The 19899-nt window shown below is 65.4% G+C and overlaps 1 protein-coding gene across 1 annotated transcript; it reads left to right on the plus strand.

The window, feature by feature from the left end:
• The first annotated feature begins 1933 nt into the window (after positions 1-1933).
• On the plus strand, positions 1934-18083 carry TBRG4 (transforming growth factor beta regulator 4). The gene is made up of 11 exons (XM_084260436.1): positions 1934-2006; positions 2810-3311; positions 4107-4424; positions 5525-5696; positions 7057-7214; positions 7462-7572; positions 8571-8715; positions 11729-11971; positions 13365-13476; positions 14399-14513; positions 17868-18083. Exons 2-11 carry the CDS (start codon positions 2892-2894, stop codon positions 17967-17969), a joined length of 1896 nt encoding a protein of 631 aa, XP_084116562.1. The 5' UTR covers positions 1934-2006; positions 2810-2891; the 3' UTR covers positions 17970-18083.
• The last annotated feature ends 1816 nt before the right edge of the window (positions 18084-19899 follow it).

The following is a 19899-nucleotide window of genomic DNA, read 5'->3' on the forward strand; positions in this document are numbered from 1 at the left end:
AGGGGGATTTGGGGGTCTTGGGCTGTGCTGAGAGGGGGGTTGGGTCCTACTGAGAGGGATTTGGGGGTCTTGGGCTGTGCTGAGAGGGGGGTTGGGTCCTACTGAGAGGGATTTGGGGGTCTTGGGTTGTGCTGAGAGGGGTTTTGGGGGTCTTGGGCCATGCTGAGAAGGGGTTTGGGCTGTGCTGAGAGGGATTTGGGGGTCTTGGGCTGTGCTGAGAGGGGTTTTGGGGGTCTTGGGCCATGCTGAGAAGGGGTTTGGGCCCTGCTGCGAGGGGTTTGGGGGTCTTGGGCTGTGCTGAGAGGGGTTTGGGGGTCTTGGCCCCTGATGAGAGGGGGTTCAGGGTCCTACTGAGAGGGATTTGGGGGTCTTGGGCTGTGCTGAGAGGGGTTTGGGGATCTTGGGCTGTGCTGAGGGAGATTTGGGGGTCTTGGGCTGTGCTCAGAGGGGTTTGGGCTGTGCTGAGAGGGATTTTGGGGTCTTGGGCTGTGCTGAGAGGGGGGTTGGGTCCTACTGAGAGGGATTTGGGGGTCTTGGGTTGTGCTGAGAGGGGTTTTGGGGGTCTTGGGCCATGCTGAGAAGGGGTTTGGGCCCTGCTGCGAGGGGTTTGGGGGTCTTGGGCTGTGCTGAGAGGGGTTTGGGGGTCTTGGCCCCTGATGAGAGGGGGTTCGGGTCCTACTGAGAGGGATTTGGGGGTCTTGGGCTGTGCTGAGAGGGATTTGGGGGTCTTGGGCTGTGCTGAGAGGGGTTTGGGCTGTGCTGAGGGGGGTTTGGGGGTCTTGGGCTGTGCTGAGGGGGGTTTGGGCCCTGCTGTGAGGGGTTTGGGGGTCTTGGGCTGTGCTGAGAGGGATTTGGGGGTCTTGGGCTGTGCTAAGAGGGATTTGGGGGTCTTGGGCTGTGCTGAGAGGGGTTTGGGCTGTGCTGAGGGGGATTTGGGGGTCTTGGGCTGTGCTGAGAGGGGTTTGGGGGCCTTGGGTTGTGCTGAGAGGGATTTGGGGGGTCTTGGGCTGTGCTGAGAGGAGTTTGGAGGTCTTGGCCCCTGATGAGGGGGGGTTTGGGTCCTACTGAGAGGGATTTGGGGGTCTTGGGCTGTGCTGAGAGGGGTTCAGGGGGTCTTGGGCCATGCTGAGAGGGTCTTGGGCCGTGCTGAGAGGGGTCTGGGGTCCTGGTGCCACCACCTTGCCCCTGGGGCGCATCCAGCCCGGCCCAGGGAGGGGCTTGTCCCGCTCTGCCCTGCGCTGGGGCGGCCTCACCTCCAGCCCTGGGGCAGGTCTGGGCACTGCAGGGCAGGAGGGACAGGGACCTGTGGGAGAGTCTGGAGGAGGCAGCGAGATGGGGAAGGGTCCTGAGGAGAGGCCGGAGGGGTTGGGGAGGCCCTGGGGAAGAGGAGGCTGAGGGGAGACCTCGTGGGGTCTGGGGCTGCCTGCTGAGGGGGTGGAGGGGCAGCGCCGGTCCCTCTCCTCTCTTTGGGGGGCAGGGGCAGGACCCCAGGGCAGGGTCAGGCTGGGGGTCAGGAAGAGGTTCTGTGCTGAGAGGGGGGTCGGGGCGGGCACAGGCTGCCCAGGGAAGGGGTCCCAGCCCCGAGCTGGGCTGAGGGCAGGAGGTGTCTGGGCGGGGGGCTCAGTGCCACGCTGGGGCTGTGTGGGCTGTGCGGGGCCGGGACTGGGACTCGACGGGGCTCCCGGGCGCCCAGCGCCGCCATTGCCCCGCTGCCCTTCCTTCCTTGCCCTGCCCTTCCCGCCCTTCCCGGCGTCAGTCGCGGCGCGCCGGAAGTGCCGCCGCCAGTAGCCAATAGGCGGTGCCCGCGGCACCACGGTGCGCGTGGCCCGCTGCCAATAGAGAGGCGCTGGAGCGGGGTGACGCCATCGAAGCGCGACGGGGGGGACATGTGCGACGGGACTTCCGGCCGCCCCGGCGGCAGGGAGAGGTCAGGCTCGGCGGTGGGGCCTGGGGAGCCGGGCCCGGGGAGGGGGCAGCCGCGCAGGGCTGGACCGGACCTGGGGCGGGTAACCGGGCCCGGGGGGCGGCGGGTAGAGAGCCAGGGGTGAGAGAGAGCCGGGCCCGGGGCGGGGGGAGCCGGGCCTGGGGTGGGGGGAGCCGGGGCGGGGGCAGGGAGGCCGGGCCGGGGGCAGAGCTGGGCCCGGGGCGGGGGCAGGGGGGCCGGGCCGGGGGCAGAGCTGGGCCCGGGGGGGTATCCGGGCCCAGGGGGTGAGAGTAGAGAGCCAGGGGCGAGAGAGAGCCGGACTCGGGGACGGAGCCGGGGCGATAGAGCCCGGCCGAGGAGGGGGAGAGCTGGGAGGGGGGGGCCGGGACGGAGGGAAGGGGGAGACCCGGGCCCAGGGGGGAAGCCAGGCCCAGGGGGTCGGGGGGGAGAGAGCCCGGCCCGGGAGGGAATGAAACCCGGGCCCTGGGGATGGAGACACCCGGGGCGGGGGGGAAGAGAGACCCGAGCCCCGTGTGGGCGGAGACAGCCATGCCCCGCGTTGGGCGGGGAAGAGCCGGGCGGGGAAGCCGGGCCCGGGCACTCTGAGAGGGAATATCTGAGGGAAGGGTGGGCCGGGCCCGGCGGGAACAGCGCCGGGGTTGGGCCGGGCCCGGGTGCAGGAGCTGGGAGGGGAAGGAGGGAGTGTAGGGACGATGGGGTGGGGAGGTTGGGCTGGGTGAGGCCCGGGGAGGAGGAGCTGTGGGCGCTGCAGACCCACTGCTGGGTGCTTGGGAGCAGCTGTGTGGCCATGTGACCAAAACCCAGCTGCCACCTCTGTGTTCTGTCCCCAAATCCTCTCCTAAAGGCTTCCTCTTCCTTCCCCAGCGTTCCTGCCATGCATCATTGACCTCCAGCCTGCTGCCACCCCCGGCCTTCCCCCCCCAGACCCCCCCCAAGCCCCCCCACCATGGCAGCCCGCTTGGTGCGCCGCTGCTGCTGGCACTTGGGCTCCTTCATCTCTCCCACAGCAGTACCAGCCCCTCTGCTGCTGCCAGCTGGGAAGGGGGTGCTGGGAAGAGCTCTGCCTCAAGCTCCTCTTGCTTCTTACCACGTTTCAAGCCCTCCCAGCCAGGCAGATGTGTTCCCTGCCAAGGAGCTGGTGGAGGATGGGAAGAACCCTGAGCACAAAGCCCTTGGGGAGCTGATTGAAACGGCCACCAGCCCTCAGGAGCTCTTCCAGTTGACTGAATTCCATTCCCTGAACAGCAATCAAGCCTCTCTGATAATTACTCAGCTCTCCAGGCTGGTGGCAGAGAAAAAGATGGAGACAGAGAGTATCCTGAGGGATGAACGGTTCCAGCAGCTCGTTGGCATCACAGACACCCAGGTGAGGGGCCTCCCTGCTGCTGGAGGGGAAAGGGGGAGGAAACAGTGGGTGCAGGGGAGGTGTTTGGGGGGGTTAGCTTGTCTTTCTGAGTGGAGAATGAAACTGGGGGGACCAGGAGGTTGAAGGAGGAAAGGGGGCAGGGGCAGGAGGAGGGATGAAGGGGGGATGAAGGGGGCAGGAGGGGGGATGAAGGGGGCAGGAGGGGGGATGAGGGGAGGAGGAGGGAAGTGGAAGGGGGCAGAGGAAGGAGGGATGAAGGGGAAGGGGAGAGGGGGCAGGAGGAGGGAAGGGGAGAGGGGGCAGGAGGAGGAGGGAGGAAGGGGACAGGGGAGAAGGGAAGGGGAAGAAGGCGGGAGGGGGGATGAAGGGGGCAGGAGGAGGAGGGGGGATGAAGGGGGCAGGAGGAGGGAAGGGGAAGGGGCAGGAGGGAGGTGAAGTTCCCAGCTCCAGGCAGGATCCTTGATTATTTCTGTCCAGAACTGCTGCTCTAATCCCCCTCCCACCAAGGGCAGGGACACCCCCACTCCAGCCCAGGGTGCCCCAGCCCCATCCAACCCGGTCTTGAGCCCTGCCAGGGACCCCAGGGCAGCCCCAGCTCCTCTGGGCACCCTGTGCCAGGGCCTCCCCCCTCCCCAGGAAGGATTTCTGCCCCCCAGCCCCTCTCCATCCCCCTCCTGCAGCTGGAGGCCGTTCCCCTGGGCCTGGCCCTCCCTGCCCTGGACACCAGCTCCCCTGCTGCCTTCCAGAGAAGCTCCACATTCCCCCTCCTCTCCCTTCCCTCTGTCCTCTCCCCAGATCTCCCAGGTGTGGAACAACGCCCTGGTGAACCTGCTGAAGAGCCTCTACAGCCTGGGGCTGGACAGCAGCAGGAGGGAGATGCAGTCGGTGGAGCAGGAGGTGCTGTGGCGGCTGCGGCGCCTCACCTTCAGGCAGCTGGCTTCCTTGGCTGAGTTCCTGGCACTCAAGCAGGGGAAGGAGAGCAAACTCCTCCAGGAAGTCATCAAGAAGCTGGAGCTGCGTTGGACAGAGCTGGAGGGCACCAGGACCGTGGTGACACTGATGGGGAAGGTGGGACACTTCTCCCCCACGCTGATGGACAGGCTGGAGGACAAGGTGAGGGGCTTGGGGGTGGCTCTTCTGCTCCCTTTGGAGAAATTCCTTCCCCCTCTCGCCCTTCCTGCATGTGGGAGGGGGGAAGGGGAAGCTCAGCCCTGCTCCAGTGTACCAGCCAGCCCCTTCCCAGTCCATACTGGGGTGCTGGCAGCTGCAGGGGGGTGGCAGGGAACGGGCTCCAATGCCAAAACCATCGGGCTTTGCTTCTCTCCGTGTGCAAGGGGAGCTGGAACAGGCAGCACCCAGCCTGTGCTTGCCATCCAGCTGCCTCTGGGCACCCAGAGAGGCTGCAGCTCTGTCCCCTCTGGTGCTCAGTGGGTCCCTGTTGGAGCTGCTGTGGGAGCACTGGGTGCAGCTCTGACAAATTCAGCTCTTGGCTGGTCTGTGCTGGGGGCTGGGAAGCGGCTGCCACAACCAGTGGACGTGGTTTGAGCCCCTCCCCATCCCCCTGAGGATAGATAGAGTCATGGAATGGCTGGGGTTGGGAGTGACCCCCAGGGGTCCCAGAGCTCCAACCCCCTGCACAGGCAGGGACACCAACCTCCAGGCCTGGAGCTACACAAGGTTGCCCAGGGCCCCAGCCAACCTGGCCTGGAACACCCCCAGGGACGGGGCACCCACCCCCTCTCTGGGCAGCCCCTTCCAGCCCCTCACCACTCTCTCTGCACAGAACTTCCCCCCAGTCTCTCCTCTCCCCCTTCCCTCCTCCAGCTTCACTCCAGCCCCTTGTCCTGCCAGTCTCTGCCCTTCCCAAGAGCTGATTCCCCTCCTGTTCCTGGGGTCCCTTCAGGGACGGGGAGGCTGCACTGAGGTCCCCCCACAGCCTTCTCTTCTCCAGGCTGACCCAGCCCAGCTCCCTCAGCCTCTCTCCCTAGGGGAGCTGCTCCAGCCCTCTGAGCATCTCCAGGGCTCCTCTGACCCCTCTCCACCAGCCCCACATCTCCCTTGTGTTGGGACTCTGGACCACCAGAACCTCCTCCCAGTCACTCCCAATCCCTTTACAGCCTCACTATGCCCTAAAACACCCCCCAATTCCAATCCCCATCCCCCTTAGAGGTCTGTCCCCCTTTTCCATCCCCTCTCCCAACGTTTCCTTCCAGGCTCTGGAACTGGCTGAGCAGTTCACCCCCGATGACATCAGGAGGGTGACCCTGGCCCTGGCGTACCAGCAGCGGCGCTGTGTCCCCCTGCTCCGGGCCCTGTCCTACCACCTGCTGCAGAAACCCTCTGAGCTCAGCCTCAGCGTCCTCATGGACCTGATTTTTGCCTATGGTAAGCAGCTCCATCACCCTGAGGGTTGGCTGCTGGAGAATCCAGCTGGTTTTTTGAGGATACCAGTGGGGATTTGGTGGGGGGAGGCTGGTTGGAGGCTGGCTGGTGGGGTAAAGCCAGGCTTGAGGTACTGGGTGGTTTCCAGCCCTGAGCACAGGTGGGATGAGCTCAGGTGTCCAGTTTCCTTCTGATGGGAATCACAGAGTCACCAGGTTGGAAAAGAGCTTTAAGATCACCAAGTCCAACCATTCCCATCCTCTGCTAAACCATCTCCCTGAGCACCTCATCTCCCCTCTGTTAAACACCCCCAGGGCTGGGGACTCAGCCCCTCCCTGGGCAGCCTGTGCCACAGCCCCACAACTCTGCCAGGGAAGAACTTTGCCCTCCCAGCTGAGCTGACCCTGCCCTGGGGCAGCTTGAGCCCATTGCCCCTCCTCCCAGCTCCTGGCCCCTGGCTGCAGAGACCATCGCCCACCTCTCTGCACCCTCCTGCCAGGGCAGGGCAGGGCAGGGCAGGGGGGAGAAGGGCTCCCCTCAGCCTCCTCTGCTCCAGGCTCAGCACCCCCAGCTCCCTCAGCCGCTCCTCGCAAGCTTTGCTGCTCTCCAGCCCCTTCCCCAGCCTGGTTGCCCTTCTCTGGACACGCTCCAGGACCTCCAGCTCCTGCTGGGACTCAGGGGCCCACAACTGGACCCAGCACTCCAGCTGCAGCCTCCCCAGTGCCCAGCCCAGGGGCACAAGCCCTGCCCTGGCCCTGTCAGAGCATGCTTTGGAAGGGTGTTCGGGGTGCCAGGGAGCCCCTCTGCCCCACAAGTGAACCAGGTTCCCCCCCTGTGTCACCCCAAATCTTCTCTTACCTCCTCCCATGGCTGTGGGTTTCTTGGGGAGCCCCCAGCCTCCATCCCTGGCTCCCAAGAGTGAGGTAGGGATGCTCCTGGCTGGGATGCTGGAGCCTTGGAGCCGCTGTGGGACCCTCCCTGTGTCCCTGCTCTGGGGACTGTCCCCTCCCTGCTGGTCCTCACTGTCCCCAGGTCTTGGTGCTCCTCACTTCTTCCTCAGGCTGGGATGGGGATCCCAGTAGCAAGTTCAGGGCTCATCCAGCTGCCTGGGGAATGTGGAACTGGAGCTACTGGAGCCAAAATCCCCTCCCAGTACTGGGTGGAAGCTGGAGCAGTGAGTTCCCACTGGGATTGAGAACCAGCAGGACCCAAAAGGGATGGGGAGGAGGGGGGCACTGCTGGTCTCCAAGCTCCCCATGGTCCTAAGGAACGAGACAGACCTCTCCACCTGCCCTCACCAGCCGTGCTGCCTCTCCTCCCAGCTCCTTGTAAGTAGCTGCCCCTTTCTCTTTGCTCCTTTAAGGAAAACTGAATTTCCACCAGCCCCAGGTCTTCCAGAAGATCGCTGCTGACCTGCACCCCCACGTCCCCAGCATGACCCCCAGCGAGGTGACACGCTGCATCAGGTCCTTCGCCCTCCTCAAGTGGCTCAGCCTGCCACTGCTGGAGGCCATTGCACAGGTGAGGAGGGAGGTGGGGGATGGATTTGGGGTACCAGGAGGTGGGAACTGGTTTTCCATCTCTCTTGAGATGTTGTGGTTCTTTCCCCTGCCCAGCCAGCAGTTCCAAAACACCTTCCACTCCTCTTTTCCCCCCCTCTCACCATGGGGTTGGATGTATCCTTGACCAATTTTTGGGCTGTTTTGCTGTCTGTACTCACTCAGAACAGACCTAAACCTCTGGTTTTACCCCCCACTGTGTCTTCCAGTATGCCCTGGACAACACCAAGCAGCTCTCCATCACCCACCTCTGCAGCATCATCCTGTCCTTTGCTCGCCTGAACTTCCAGCCCAGTGGCAGTGAGGACTTCTACACCATGGTAACCTTCCTCTTCCTCCTCTCTTCATCAACTCATCCCCCTCCCCAGGCAGTGGGAAGGCTGGGGGACTCTTTCCACCACCTCTCCATGTGACAGTGCGTGGTGGAGAGCTCAAACCAGTTTGGAATCACATGGGGAATGGGGAGGCTGGAGCTCAGCCCTGGCTGTGTGCTGAGGGATACCCAAGCCAGTTAATCCATGACCAGCTTGTGTCGCTGCAGGCTGGCTTTCCCAGCAGGCAGGAGCAGCCCTCCTGAGCCCTGATTACTGTAATTAACTCTTTAATGAGGCTGTAGGTGTCACCAGTTGCAGGCCTGTGCCTGGCAGAGCTGTGTGGCTCTCCTAACCCAGCCAAACCCCGGCTCCAGCAGCGCTGGGGCTGCTCCCCCAGCTCTGGGGAGGGACAGAAGCTGCCGTGGGCAGATGTTGCTCCCCTTGTTCCCACCTGGAGAGGCAAAGGAGAACCTCCTGCCTGCTTTGGAAGAGGCTGGCAGGGGGGGAGTGTGGGGAAGGTGCCATCCTTGGTGTCCTCCTGCTCATGGAGGAGGCTGGGCAGCTCTCAGGAGAGGGAAGAGCCACCTTGACCTCCCCAGGGACAGATTGTGCTGTGGAAGGAGCATCCAGGGTTGAAGAGAAGCTCTCCCAGGGTGTGGAGCTCCAGGTCCTCACTGTGGTTCCTGGACAGACACCCTGACCCCTCCAGCTCCCTTTACCACACGTTGTGGTCACCCATCCCAGAGCAGATCCCTCTCCTGGGGGCTGCCCTCCCAGCACCAGTGCTTTGCTCCTGGGCTTTCTGATGGAGAGATCCAGCTGCTGGGCCAGCTCAGAGCAGCTCAGGAGCTGGTAGAAGGATCCCAAATAACCCTGGGGAGAAGCTCTGCTTCTCCAATGTGCCCTAAAACATCTACTGAGCTTGCCAGGCTCGAGGGTTGACCTCAAAATTGAGGCAGAAGCAGGGCTGAGCTGAGCTGAGCTGTTGGTTTCCCTCTCTGCAGGTCCATGAGGAGCTCCAGGGCCAACTGGAGACGCTGGAGCCTGCCCTGGTGACAGAGCTGGTGTGGTCCCTGTGTGTGCTGCAGCAGGCCAGGGCCCCCTACCTGCAGCGGGTGCTGGCGCCAGACTTCCACGCTCGGCTCCAGGGTGAGCTGGGGATCCCTGCCAGAGGGATGGGCACTGGGAATCCTGGAATCCCACACTGGTTTGGGCTGGAAGGGACCTTGATGGAGCCATCCAGCCCCGCCTGAGCTGGGTGCAGAGGGGTAGAATCCCCCTTTCCCAGCCCTGCTGGGGGTGCAGCTCAGGACACGGTGCTGGGTCAGGTTGGGCTTCTCATCCCCCCAACACCCCAGGGCTGCTCTCCATCCATCCCCCAGCCCACTGCTGTGCTGGGACTGTCCCATCCCATGGGCAGGACGTTTCCCTTGGGGAACCTCACCCAGTTGGCACTGTCCCACCTCTCCAGGTCCCCAACCCACTCTGCTCCCACCACAGTTGGTCCTTCCCTCTCCCAGTCCCACCTTTGCCATCTCCCTGCCCTTGCAGAGGGGATCCACGTTTTCCCACCTCTCCCTTCCATCTCCAAGGGATCTGGAGAAGCTTTCCTTGTTGTCCCTGGGCAGGTGGAATTCTGTCAGGGCTTCACCTTTCCTCCCTGGATCCCTGGCTGCTCAGGTGTTTCTCCACACTCCCCCTGGGCTGCCCATCCCAGCTCCCAGCCTCTGTAGGATTCCTCACCAGCTTTGAGTTTGCCCAGCAGCCCCTCACTCATCTAGGGAGCTTCCCACCCCCCCAGACCCCCCTTCCTGGGAGAACAAGGCCCAGTGTGGCCCCAGTCTCACTCCCAGGATGTTCTCCTGGGAGACCCCACCTGGAATGTTGGGTCCAGCTCTGGGCCCCTCGGCTCCAGAAGGACACAGAACTCCTTGGAAGAGCCCAGCACAGGGACACCAAGGTGATGGAGGGAGTGGAACCCCTTCCTGGTGAGGAGAGGCTGAGGGAGCTGGGGCTCTTGAGCCTGGAGAAGAGGAGGCTGAGGGGTGAGCTCATCACTGTCTGTCAGTGTGCACAGGGGGAGAGTCAGGAGGCCAGAGCCAGGCTCTGCTCAGGGGTGGCAGCGACAGGACACGGGGCAGCGGGTGCAGCTGGAGCAGAGGAAGCTCCATGGGAATGTCAGGAGGAACTTTGTCCCTGGGAGGGTGCTGGAGCCCTGGGCCAGGCTGCCCAGAGAGGCTGGGGAGTCTCCTTCTCTGGAGACATCCAAACCCTGTGATCCTGTGCATGTTCCTGTGGGATTGAGTCTGGGGTTGGGCTGGATGATCCTTTGAGGTCCCTCCCACCCTGATGCTCTGTGATGCTGGGGCTCTCTGCTCTCATTTGAGGAACCTCCTGCCCCTCCAGCAGACAGTGGGGTGGCTGAAGCCCCCCAAAACCCACCAGGGCTCCTGGACATGAGGCTGCTCCTCCCTGTCACCCACTCAGTCTCCCAGTTTGGGTGATCCCCACTGTGGCAGCCCTGACCCATCAGCTCTTGGTGGCTCCTCACCTCAGGCCTTTTGCCCCCTCTCCTGCCCACCATCACGTTGGGTGACCAGTATGGTGCCAACCCCCAGCCTGGTGACATCCTCCCCTCCCATTTCACCCTGGAAATCACCCTCCCTGAGGCTCAGCTTCCCGCCCCCCTCCAGCACCTCCTGTCCCCCCCTCCCCATCCTTCCCTGGGACCTCCAGAAGAGACAGGAGCACTTGATGTTCCCTGAGGAGATGGGGCCCACCAGTGAGGTGCAGCCCCATTAAACGGGGGTTGGAGGGGAGGGGGTGCAGCTCTGTAGCTGGTGGTTCAAACCCCCATGGGAATCACTCCAGTGGGGTGGTCCCCACTGAATGAGGGTCCTGTGTGGCTCCTGGAGGCTCCTGGTGAGCACCCAGCAGCTGGAGCAACACTGGGAGCCCCAGAATCATAGAATCATAGAATGGTCTGGGCTGGGAGGGACCCCAAGGGTCCCAGAGCTCCAACCCCCTGCCACAGGCAGGGCCACCAACCTCCAGGCCTGGAGCTACACAAGGCTGCCCAGGGCCCCAGCCAACCTGGCCTGGAACACCCCCAGGGACGGGGCACCCACCCCCTCTCTGGGCAGCCCCTTCCAGCCCCTCACCACTCTCTCTGCACAGAACTTCCCCCCAGTCTCTCCTCTCCCCCTTCCCTCCTCCAGCTTCACTCCAGCCCCTTGTCCTGCCAGTCTCTGCCCTTCCCAAGAGCTGATTCCCCTCCTGTTCCTGGGGTCCCTTCAGGGACGGGGAGGCTGCACTGAGGTCCCCCCACAGCCTTCTCTTCTCCAGGCTGACCCAGCCCAGCTCCCTCAGCCTCTCCTTGTAGGGCAGGTGCTCCAGCCCTCTAATCATCCTTGTGGCTCCTCTGAACCCTCTCCAACAGTTCCACATCCTTCTTGTATTGAGGGCCCCAGCTCTGGACACAGGACTCCAGATGGGGCCTCAGGAGGGCAGAGCAGAGAGGGACAATCCCCTCCCTGTCCCTGCTGGCCACTCCTCTCCTGATGGAGCCCAGGATACCATTGGCCCTACGAGCTGCAAGAGCCACTGCTGGCTCATGTCAAGCTTCTCATCCACCACAATCCCCAAGTCCTTCTCAGCAGGGCTGCTCTCCAGGGGCTCCTCTCCCAGTCTGTATCTGTGTCTGGGATTCCTCCAGCCCAAGCACAACACCTGACCCTTCTCAGTGTTGAACCTCTTCAGGTTCACCCAGTTCCACCTTCCCAGCCTGTCCAGATCCCTCTGGATGGCTCCTGTCCTCCTGTTGTGTCACCCACACCACTCAGCTGGGTGTCACCCCCAGACTTGCTGAGGGTGCACTCAGCTCCATCACCCATGTCACTGATAAAGATGTTCAAGAGCACCGGTCCCCAGACAGACCCCTGGGGGACCCCACTGGCCACCGGCCTCCCCCTGGAGAAGAAGGTGGTCGCTGGTGACCCTTCTCTCCACACCAGCAAGCAGGGACCTGTTGTGGGGCTCAAACTGGAGCTGGGAATCCCACTTAGACCCACGATGTGTGCTGCTGGGTGAAGACCCAGAGCTCAGGGTGAGCTTTGTGCTGTGTCTCCAGCTCTCCTCCTCCTCCTCTTCTTCCTCCCCCCAGGTGAGCAGTCGCTCAGAGCCCGGAGCTTACGCCTGAAGCTCCTCCACATCAACGCGACGGCCAAGCTGGAGAGCCCTGGCTACCAGGGCCCCTTCCTGCCCCTGGAGCTGCTGGGCAGCACCCAGCCAGCCAGGGAGAAGGTCACCCCCCTGCAGAGCAGCTTGCAGGAGGCGCTGACAGGCATCCTGGGCAGCCAGGACAAGGGGCGCTTCAACGTGCACACGGTCTACGGCTGCCGCATCGGTGAGTGGGGGGCTGCTCCCCCCACCTCCCCCCCAGCTCTGCCCTCACTGGGGGGTCTGTGGGGCTCCTCCTCACTGGGGGGGGTCTGAGGGGCTCCTCCCCCCTGGCTGTGCCCTCACTGGGGGGGTCTGTGGGGCCTCTCCTCACTGGGGGGGGTCTGAGGGGCTCCTCCCCCCGGCTCTGCCCTCACTGGGGGGGGTCTGTGGGGCTCCTCCTCACTGGGGGGGGTCTGTGGGGCTCCTCCTCACTGGGGGGGTCTGTGGGGCTCCTCCTCACTGGGGGGGGTCTGAGGGGCTCCTCCCCCCGGCTCTGCCCTCACTGGGGGGGTCTGAGGGGCTCCTCCCCCCGGCTCTGCCCTCACTGGGGGGGGTCTGTGGGGCTCCTCCCCACGGCTCTGCCCTCACTAAGGGGGGTCTGTGGGGCCGCTCCTCACTGGGGGGGGTCTGTGGGGCCGCTCCTCACTGGGGGGGTCTGTGGGGCTGCTCCTCACTGGGGGGGGGGGGTCTGTGGGGCTCCTCCTCCCAGCTCTGCCCTCACTGGGGGGGTCTGTGGGGCTCCTCCCCCCGGCTCTGCCCTCACTGGGGGGGGTCTGTGGGGCTCCTCCCCCCGGCTCTGCCCTCACTGGGGGGGGTCTGTGGGGCTCCTCCCCTCGGCTCTGCCCTCACTGGGGGGGTCCATGGGGCTCCTCCTCACTGGGGGGGTCCCACTCCAGAGGCTCAGCTGCAGCTCCTGGGGTGGGATTCCCTCCTTCTTCAACCTCTCTGCCCCTCCCTTACTCCCCCCCTTTCTGCCCCCTCCTTTACTCCCCCCCTCCTCTGCCTCCTTGCCTCTTGTTGCCCCCCTTTCTCTTCCCCCTCCCCTCTCCTCCTCCTTGTCCCCCTCTCTGCCTTTCCCCCTTGCCCCCCTCTCTTCCCCTCTCCTCCCTTGCCCCTCTGCCTTCCCCCCTCCCCGTTGCCCCCCCTCTCCCCATCACTGCTGCCCCTGTCTTGTTCCCAGGGGTGGGGGTGATGGGTGCAGGAGGATGAAGGCTCCAGGCTCTTCCTCCTGGCTCTCTGCAGCCCTGTCAAATTCGGTCCCTGCCCCCTCCATGGTGGGGACCGGCCAACCGGCTGCCACAGCATCTCCTGTGGGGCCCAAATCTCCCCCCATCCCCTTCCCATGGGATGCTGGGGGGCAGAACCACCCCACAGACACGTCTCTGCACCCAGGAGATGGTTGGGAAGTGGATTGTGCCCTTTGGGTGGCACAAGGAAGGACGGGGCTGTGCCCACAGAGCTGCTCCACTGAACTCTAGGGGGGGGTTGGGGAGGGGGAGCGTTGGGACCTCGTGTCCTCTGTGTCACCAGCCTTGGGAATGGCTTGGGAATGGTGACATCCCCTCCTCTCCCTGCAGATGCTGAGCTGGTGATCAACAGTGAAAACAAACCTCTTCCCTTGAAGGACTTCACTGCCCCCCACCTGCTCCACTCAGAGGGGACAAACCCTCTGCCTCCCGGTGCCAGGAGGTTTGTCTGGGCTCAGCTGCGTCCTGCTGTCTGGCCAGGCAGCAGGAGAAGGAGCTGGGGTGTCCCCCTGGGGGTGGGGAAGGGGCTCTGGGTGTCCCCCTGGGGGTGGGGAAGGGCCTCTGGGTGTTCCCAGGTGGGGAGGGGGCTGAGGGGCTCCTGGGGTGGGGAGGGGGCTCTGGGTGTCCCCCCAGGGGTGGGGAAGGGCCTCTGGGTGTTCCCAGGTGGGGAGGGGGCTGAGGGGCTCCTGGGGGGGGGAGGGGGCTCTGGGTGTCCCCCTGGGGGTGGGGAGGGGGCTCTGGGTGTCCCCCTGGGGGTGGGGAAGGGGCTCTGGGTGTCCCACTGGGGTGGGGAAGGGGCTCTGGGTGTTCTCCTGGGGGGGGGGGGGGGGAGGGGGCTCTGGGTGCCCTCCTGGGGGGGGGAGGAGGCTCTGGGTGTCCCCCTGGGGTTGGGGAAGGGGCTCTGGGTGTTCTCCTGGGGGGGGGGGGGAGGGGGGTCTGGGTGCCCTCCTGGGGGGGGGGGGGGAGGGGGCTCTGGGTGCCCTCCTGGGGGGGGGGGAGGGGGCTCTGGGTGTCCCCCGGGGGGGGGGGGAGGGGGCTCTGGGTGTCCTCCTGGGGGTGGGGAGGGGGCTCTGGGTGTCCCCCTGGGGGTGGGGAGGGGGCTGTGAGTACCCTCATGGGTGGGGGGAAGGGGCTGAGGAGCCTCCTCGGGGGTTGGGGGGGAGGGAAGGGCTGAGCCCCTCATTGTGTTGGGGAAGGGGCTGAACCCACTTGGGGTGGGGGGGGGGAAGGGGCTGGGCTGTCCTGCTGCTTCCCCGGCTGGGACACCAGCCCTGGGGTGGGGGGGGGGGTGCAGCCTGGGGTGCAGCCCCGGCCCGGCTGAGCTGTGCCCCCCCTGTCCCCCTCCGTGTCCCCCCCCGCCCCAGGGTCGCGTTCCTGCGCTGGGAGTTCCCCAACTTCAGCAACCGCGGCAAAGAGCTGCTGGGCCGCTGCGCCCTGGCCAGGCGCCTGCTGCAGGCGGCGGGGTTCCTGCTGGTGGAGGTGAGGGGCTGCGGGGGCCCTAATGCCCTGTTACCCCCCCCCTCCAACCCCCCAGAGCCCCAACCCCCTGCCACAGGCAGGGACACCAACCTCCAGCCTGGCCTGGAACACCCCCAGGGACGGGGCACCCACCCCCACTCTGGGCAGCCCCTTCCAGCCCCTCCCCACTCTCTCTGCACAGAACTTCCCCCCAGTCTCTCCTCTCCCCCTTCCCTCCTCCAGCTTCACTCCAGCCCCTTGTCCTGCCAGTCTCTGCCCTTCCCAAGAGCTGATTCCCCTCCTGGTCCTGGGGTCCCTTCAGGGACGGGGAGGCTGCACTGAGGTCCCCCCACAGCCTTCTCTTCTCCAGGCTGACCCAGCCCAGCTCCCTCAGCCTCTCTCCCTAGGGGAGCTGCTCCAGCCCTCTGAGCATCCCCGGGGCTCCTCTGACCCCTCTCCAACAGCCCCACATCTTCCTTGTGTTGGGCCCCAGCTCTGGACACAGGACTCCAGCTGGGGAGGGCAGAGCAGAGAGGGACAATCCCCTCCCTGTCCCTGCTGCCCCCCTCTCTGGGTGTCCTGCTGGGATCAGCCACCCCCTTCCCCTCCTCTTTTAACCCTGGGGGGATCAGTAATCCAGGAGGGTGGGTGAGGTCTCAAGGTGCCCACCCCCTGCCCAGGTCACCCGTGTCTCACAGCTCAGGGGGAATTTTAGCTCTGCTGCCAGGCACTGAGCCCTGCAGAGCCCCTGGGGGGGGCTACAGGGACCCCCAAGCACCCCAGAGCCCCCTCATCATCCCCCCAGACCTTTCTCCTTCCCTCATTCCCCCCTTCCTGGTGTCCCCCCTCAGCTCTCCAGTCACTGAGCCTTGGGGGGGGCTACAGGGACCCTCAATCACCCCAGAGCCCCCTCATCATCCCCCCAGACCTTTCTCCTTCCCTCATTCCCCCCTTCCTGGTGTCCCCCCCTCAGCTCTCCAGCCTTTAAGCCCTGCAGAGCCCCACACCAGCACTGGGGGGGGCTACAGGGACCTCCAATCACCCCAGAGCCCCCTCATCAGCACCCCAGAGTTTTCTCCTTGCCTAATTCTTCCTCTTCCCAAAGCTCCCCCCTTTCCTCATGTACCCCCCCCCCCCTCAGCTCTTCAGTCACTGAGCCCTGGGGGGGGAGTGGGGTGGGTATAGGGACCCCAAATCACCCCAGAGCCCCCTCAGCATCACCCCCAGAGCTTCCCCCTCCTCCCTGGTGTCCCCCCTCAGCTCTGCAGGCTCTGAGCCTGATGTGAAGTGAGGTTTGAGGTTCACTGGAGCTGCTTGTGTAATTCCTCCCCCCCTCCCACAGCCCCCTGAGGGAGCCAGGAGGAGGAGGAGGAGGCTGGAAGCTCCTTCTTCCCCCAGCTTCAGCCTGGCTAAATATAGAGTCAGGGGGTGGGGGATTCCCCCCCCCCAGCCAAGGCTGCTGCTCAGCCAGGCTGCTGGCAGCACTGCAGCTCTTTCCAGCTGGGGTGGGGGCTCAGCTGCTGCCCCCCCAGCAGCCATACACACACTGCATGCTCAGCACCACCCCCCTTTATGATTTTGGGGGGGTGGGGAGGTGTGAGAATGCCCCTTCCATCATCCCCCAACCTGGGGGGTGGGGAACTGAAGGTGGGGAGGGGGGGGAACGGAGGCTGGGGGGGGGAATGAGGTGGAGAGGGGGGAAACAAGCTGGGGGGGAAATGAGGTGGGGAGGGGGGGAAACGAGGTGGGGAGGGGGGGAAACGAGGTGGGGAGGGGGGGAAACGAGGTGGGGAGGGGGGGAAACTGAGGCTGGGGAGGGGAAATGAGGTGGGGGAGGGGAGGAAACTGAAGCTGGGGGGGAAATGAGGTGGGGGAGAGGGGGAAACTGAGGCTGGGGGGGAAATGAGGTGGGGGAGAGGGGAAACTGAGGCTGGGGAGGGGAAATGAGGTGGGGAGAGGGGGAAACAGGCTGAGGGAAAATGAGGTGGGGAGGGGAGGAAACAAGCTGGGGGGGAATGAGGTGGGGAGGGGGGAAACTGAAGCTGGGGGGGAATGAGGTGGGGAGGGGGGAAACAGGCTGGGGAGGGGAAATGAGGTGGGGGAGGGGGGAAACTGAGGCTGGGGAGGAAATGGGGGGGAGGGGGGAAACTGAGGCTGGGGAGGAAATGGGGGGAGGGGGGAAACTGAGGCTTGGGGGGGAAATGGGGGGGAGGGGGGAAACTGAGGCTTGGGGGGGAAATGGGGGGGAGGGGGGGAAACTGAGGCTGGGGAGGGGAAATGAGGTGGGGGAGAGGGGAAACTGAGGCTGGGGAGGGGAAATGAGGTGGGGGAGAGGGGGAAACTGAGGCTGGGGGGGGAAATGAGGTGGGGGAGGGGGGAAACTGAGGCTGGGGGGGAAATGGGGGGGAGGGGGAAACTGAGGCTTGGGGGGGAAATGGGGGGGAGGGGGGAAACTGAGGCTTGGGGGGAAATGAGGTGGGGGAGGGGGGGAAACTGAGGCTGGGGGGGGGGAATGAGGTGGAGAGGGGGAAACTGAGGCTGGGGAGGGAAATGAGGTGGGGGAGGGGAGGAAACTGAAGCTGGGGGGAAATGAGGTGGGGAGGGAAGGAAACTGAAGCTGCGGGGGGAATGACGTGGGGAGAGGGGGAAACTGAGGCTGGGGGATATGAGGGGGGGAGGGGGGAAACAGGCTTGGGGGGGGAATGAGGTGGGGAGGGGGGGAAACTGAGGCTGGGGAGGGGGAAATGAGGTGGGGGAAGGGGGGAAACTGAAGCGGGGCGGGAAATGAGGTGGGGAGAGGGGGAAACAGGCTGAGGGAAAATGAGGTGGGGAGGGGAGGAAACTGAAGCTGGGAGGGAATGAGGTGGGGAGGGGGGGAAACAAGCTGGGGGGGAATGAGGTGGGGAGGGGGGAAAACAAGCTGGGGGGGAATGAGGTGGGGGAGGGGGGAAACAGGCTGGGGAGGGGAAATGAGGTGGGGAGGGGGGAAACTGAGGCTGGAGGGAAATTAGGTGGAGAGGGGGAAACTGAGGCTGGGGAGGGGAAATGAGGTGGGGGAGGGGGGGAAACTGAGGCTGGGGGGGAACTGAGGTGGGGGGAAACAGGCTGAGAGGAATTGAGGCTGGGGGCTAATTAGGCTGGGGGTAGGGGAAACAGGCTGGGGAGGAAACTGAGGCTGGGAGGGTGGAAACAGGCTGGTGGGGGGAAACTGAGGCTGGGGGGGAACAGGCTGGGGGGTGGGATGAGGCTGGGGGGAAAACCAGGCTGAGAGGGAATTGAGGCTGGGGGGGGAATCAGGCTGGGGGGGGGAACTGAGCCCACTGTGTGTGCAGCAGAGCTGGGCTGAAGGCTCTGCCCCCCCCTCCTCTTCCTCAGGTTCCTCACTACGAGTTCCTGGAGCTGAAGCAGGAGCGGCAGCGCTCGGCCTACCTGCGGGACAAGCTGAGCAAGGCCCTGGCCAAGGAGCTGGCCAGCTGACAGCACCCTGCGTGTCCCCCCGTCCTCTGCCACCTCTCGGGGTCAGGCCCCAGCGCAATAAACCCACCACCCCGCCGGGCTGCCCTCGGGGGGGCTGCTGGGGGTTGGGGTCCCTCAGAAGGGGGTCTTGCTCTTCCTACTCCATGAGGGGGGGTCCCAATCCCTCTTCTTCCTGTTTTGGGGAGGGGTGAGGCTCTGTCTGGACTCCCCCCCTGCACTGGGAGATACTGGGGGGGGTCTCACTGGGAAGGGTCTGATTCCATCCCCCGTGTCCCCCAGACACGTGTGGCTGGGATAAGGTGGGGGGGTCAGGACCCCCCTCGGGGTGGTGACGCACCGGGGCCGGCTGCCAGGAAGGGCTTTGGGGGGATTAGTGGCCATCTGGCCGCTGGGCATTGCTGCTGGGGTGGGGGTGGGTCCCTACTGTGCCCCCCCCCAACCCCAGGGACCCTCCACCCCACCCCAGGCACCCCCCCCCAGTCCTCCCAGCACGGGGATGGGAGGAGGATGCTGGGAGCTGCTGAGTCACGGCTGCTCCTGGCACGGGTGGCACCGCGGGGACAGCTGAGGGGGGGGAACTGGGCTGGGCACCAGCGCTGTGACACCCCCCCCCGTACCCCCCCCAGCCCCTACACTGCACCCCCAGCCTCAGTTTCCCCTCAGCATCCTTTGGAGGGGGGATTTGCCACCTCTATGGGCACAGGGCGGGCTGTGGGGGGTGTGACATCCCCACGTGAAGGGGGGGGCATCTCTTCCCCACCCCCCCTGCATCTGTCTGTCCAGCATCACCCCAGAGGGGGGTCCACACACACACACACCCTACAGACCCCCCCTCACCATCCCCATCCTCCCCATCACCATGGCAACGAGAGGAGGAGAAGGGCCGTTGCCATGGAGACGCCGCGGGCACCCATCCTGCATCCCCAGCGGTACCCAAGCGCTGGGCGATGCTCAGGGACCCCGGGGGGTCCCCCCCACGCGTCTGGCACCGCCAGCGCCTTTTGGGGAAGAGGGGGGGGCTCACCCGCTCCGCCCCCCCCAGCAGCCACACCCACACTGGATGCTCAGCCCCCCCCCCCCCCCTTTATGATTTGGGGGGCGGGGAGGTGTGAGAATCCCCCTGTCAGCACCTTGCCCATCAACCCCCCAACTCCGGGGGGAGGGAGAAACTGGGAGGGGGGGAACTGAGGCGGGGGTGGGGGGTAAAAACAGGCTGGGGGGGGGGGAATTGAGGCAGGGGGAACAGGCTGGGGGGGTACTGAGGCTGTTGGGGGGGGTAACAGGCTGGGGGGGGGGGATTGAGGTGGGGGAACAGGCTCTGGGGGGGGATACTGAGGCTGGGGGGGTAAAAACAGGCTGGGGGGGGGGGGGAAACTGAGGCTGGGGGTGGGGGGTAACAGGCTGGGAGACTGAGGCTCGGGGGGGGGGGCGGGTAAACTAAGGCTGGGGACCCCCCTGCACCCACCCCCCACCCCGGAGCTGATGCAAGCAGCGGTGGGGTGGGGTGGTCCCTCCCCTCCCACCCCTCCCTCCGCCGCAGTGCCTGGCACACCCCCCCCCAAACCCCCCCCCCGGCTTTTCCCCCCTCCGCCCAGCCCCCCCCGGAATAAACCCACCCGGGGAGAGAGAAAAAGAGGCGGAAAACACGATTCCAGGGGAAAAAAACCCACCCCACCCCCCCAACCCCTCCATCCCCCCCCCCCTCCCCAAACCCAACCCACCCCGGGGCTCGATCCTGCTGACATCACCCGGGATGACGGGGCTGGGCCCCCCCCCGCAGCCCCACTAATGCTCCGCGGCTGCCGCGGCGCAGCCGCTGTCATCCGGCCCCCAGCCCAGGGTGCTGGTGGCTGAGAGGGGTGGGCAGGGGGCTCTATCCCACCCCCTCCCCACCACCACCCCACCCCGCCAGGGCCGCTCTGGCATCGCC

Source organism: Gallinula chloropus (assembly GCF_964237585.1).
Source record: "Gallinula chloropus genome assembly, chromosome: 2".
NCBI lineage: Eukaryota > Metazoa > Chordata > Aves > Gruiformes > Rallidae > Gallinula > Gallinula chloropus.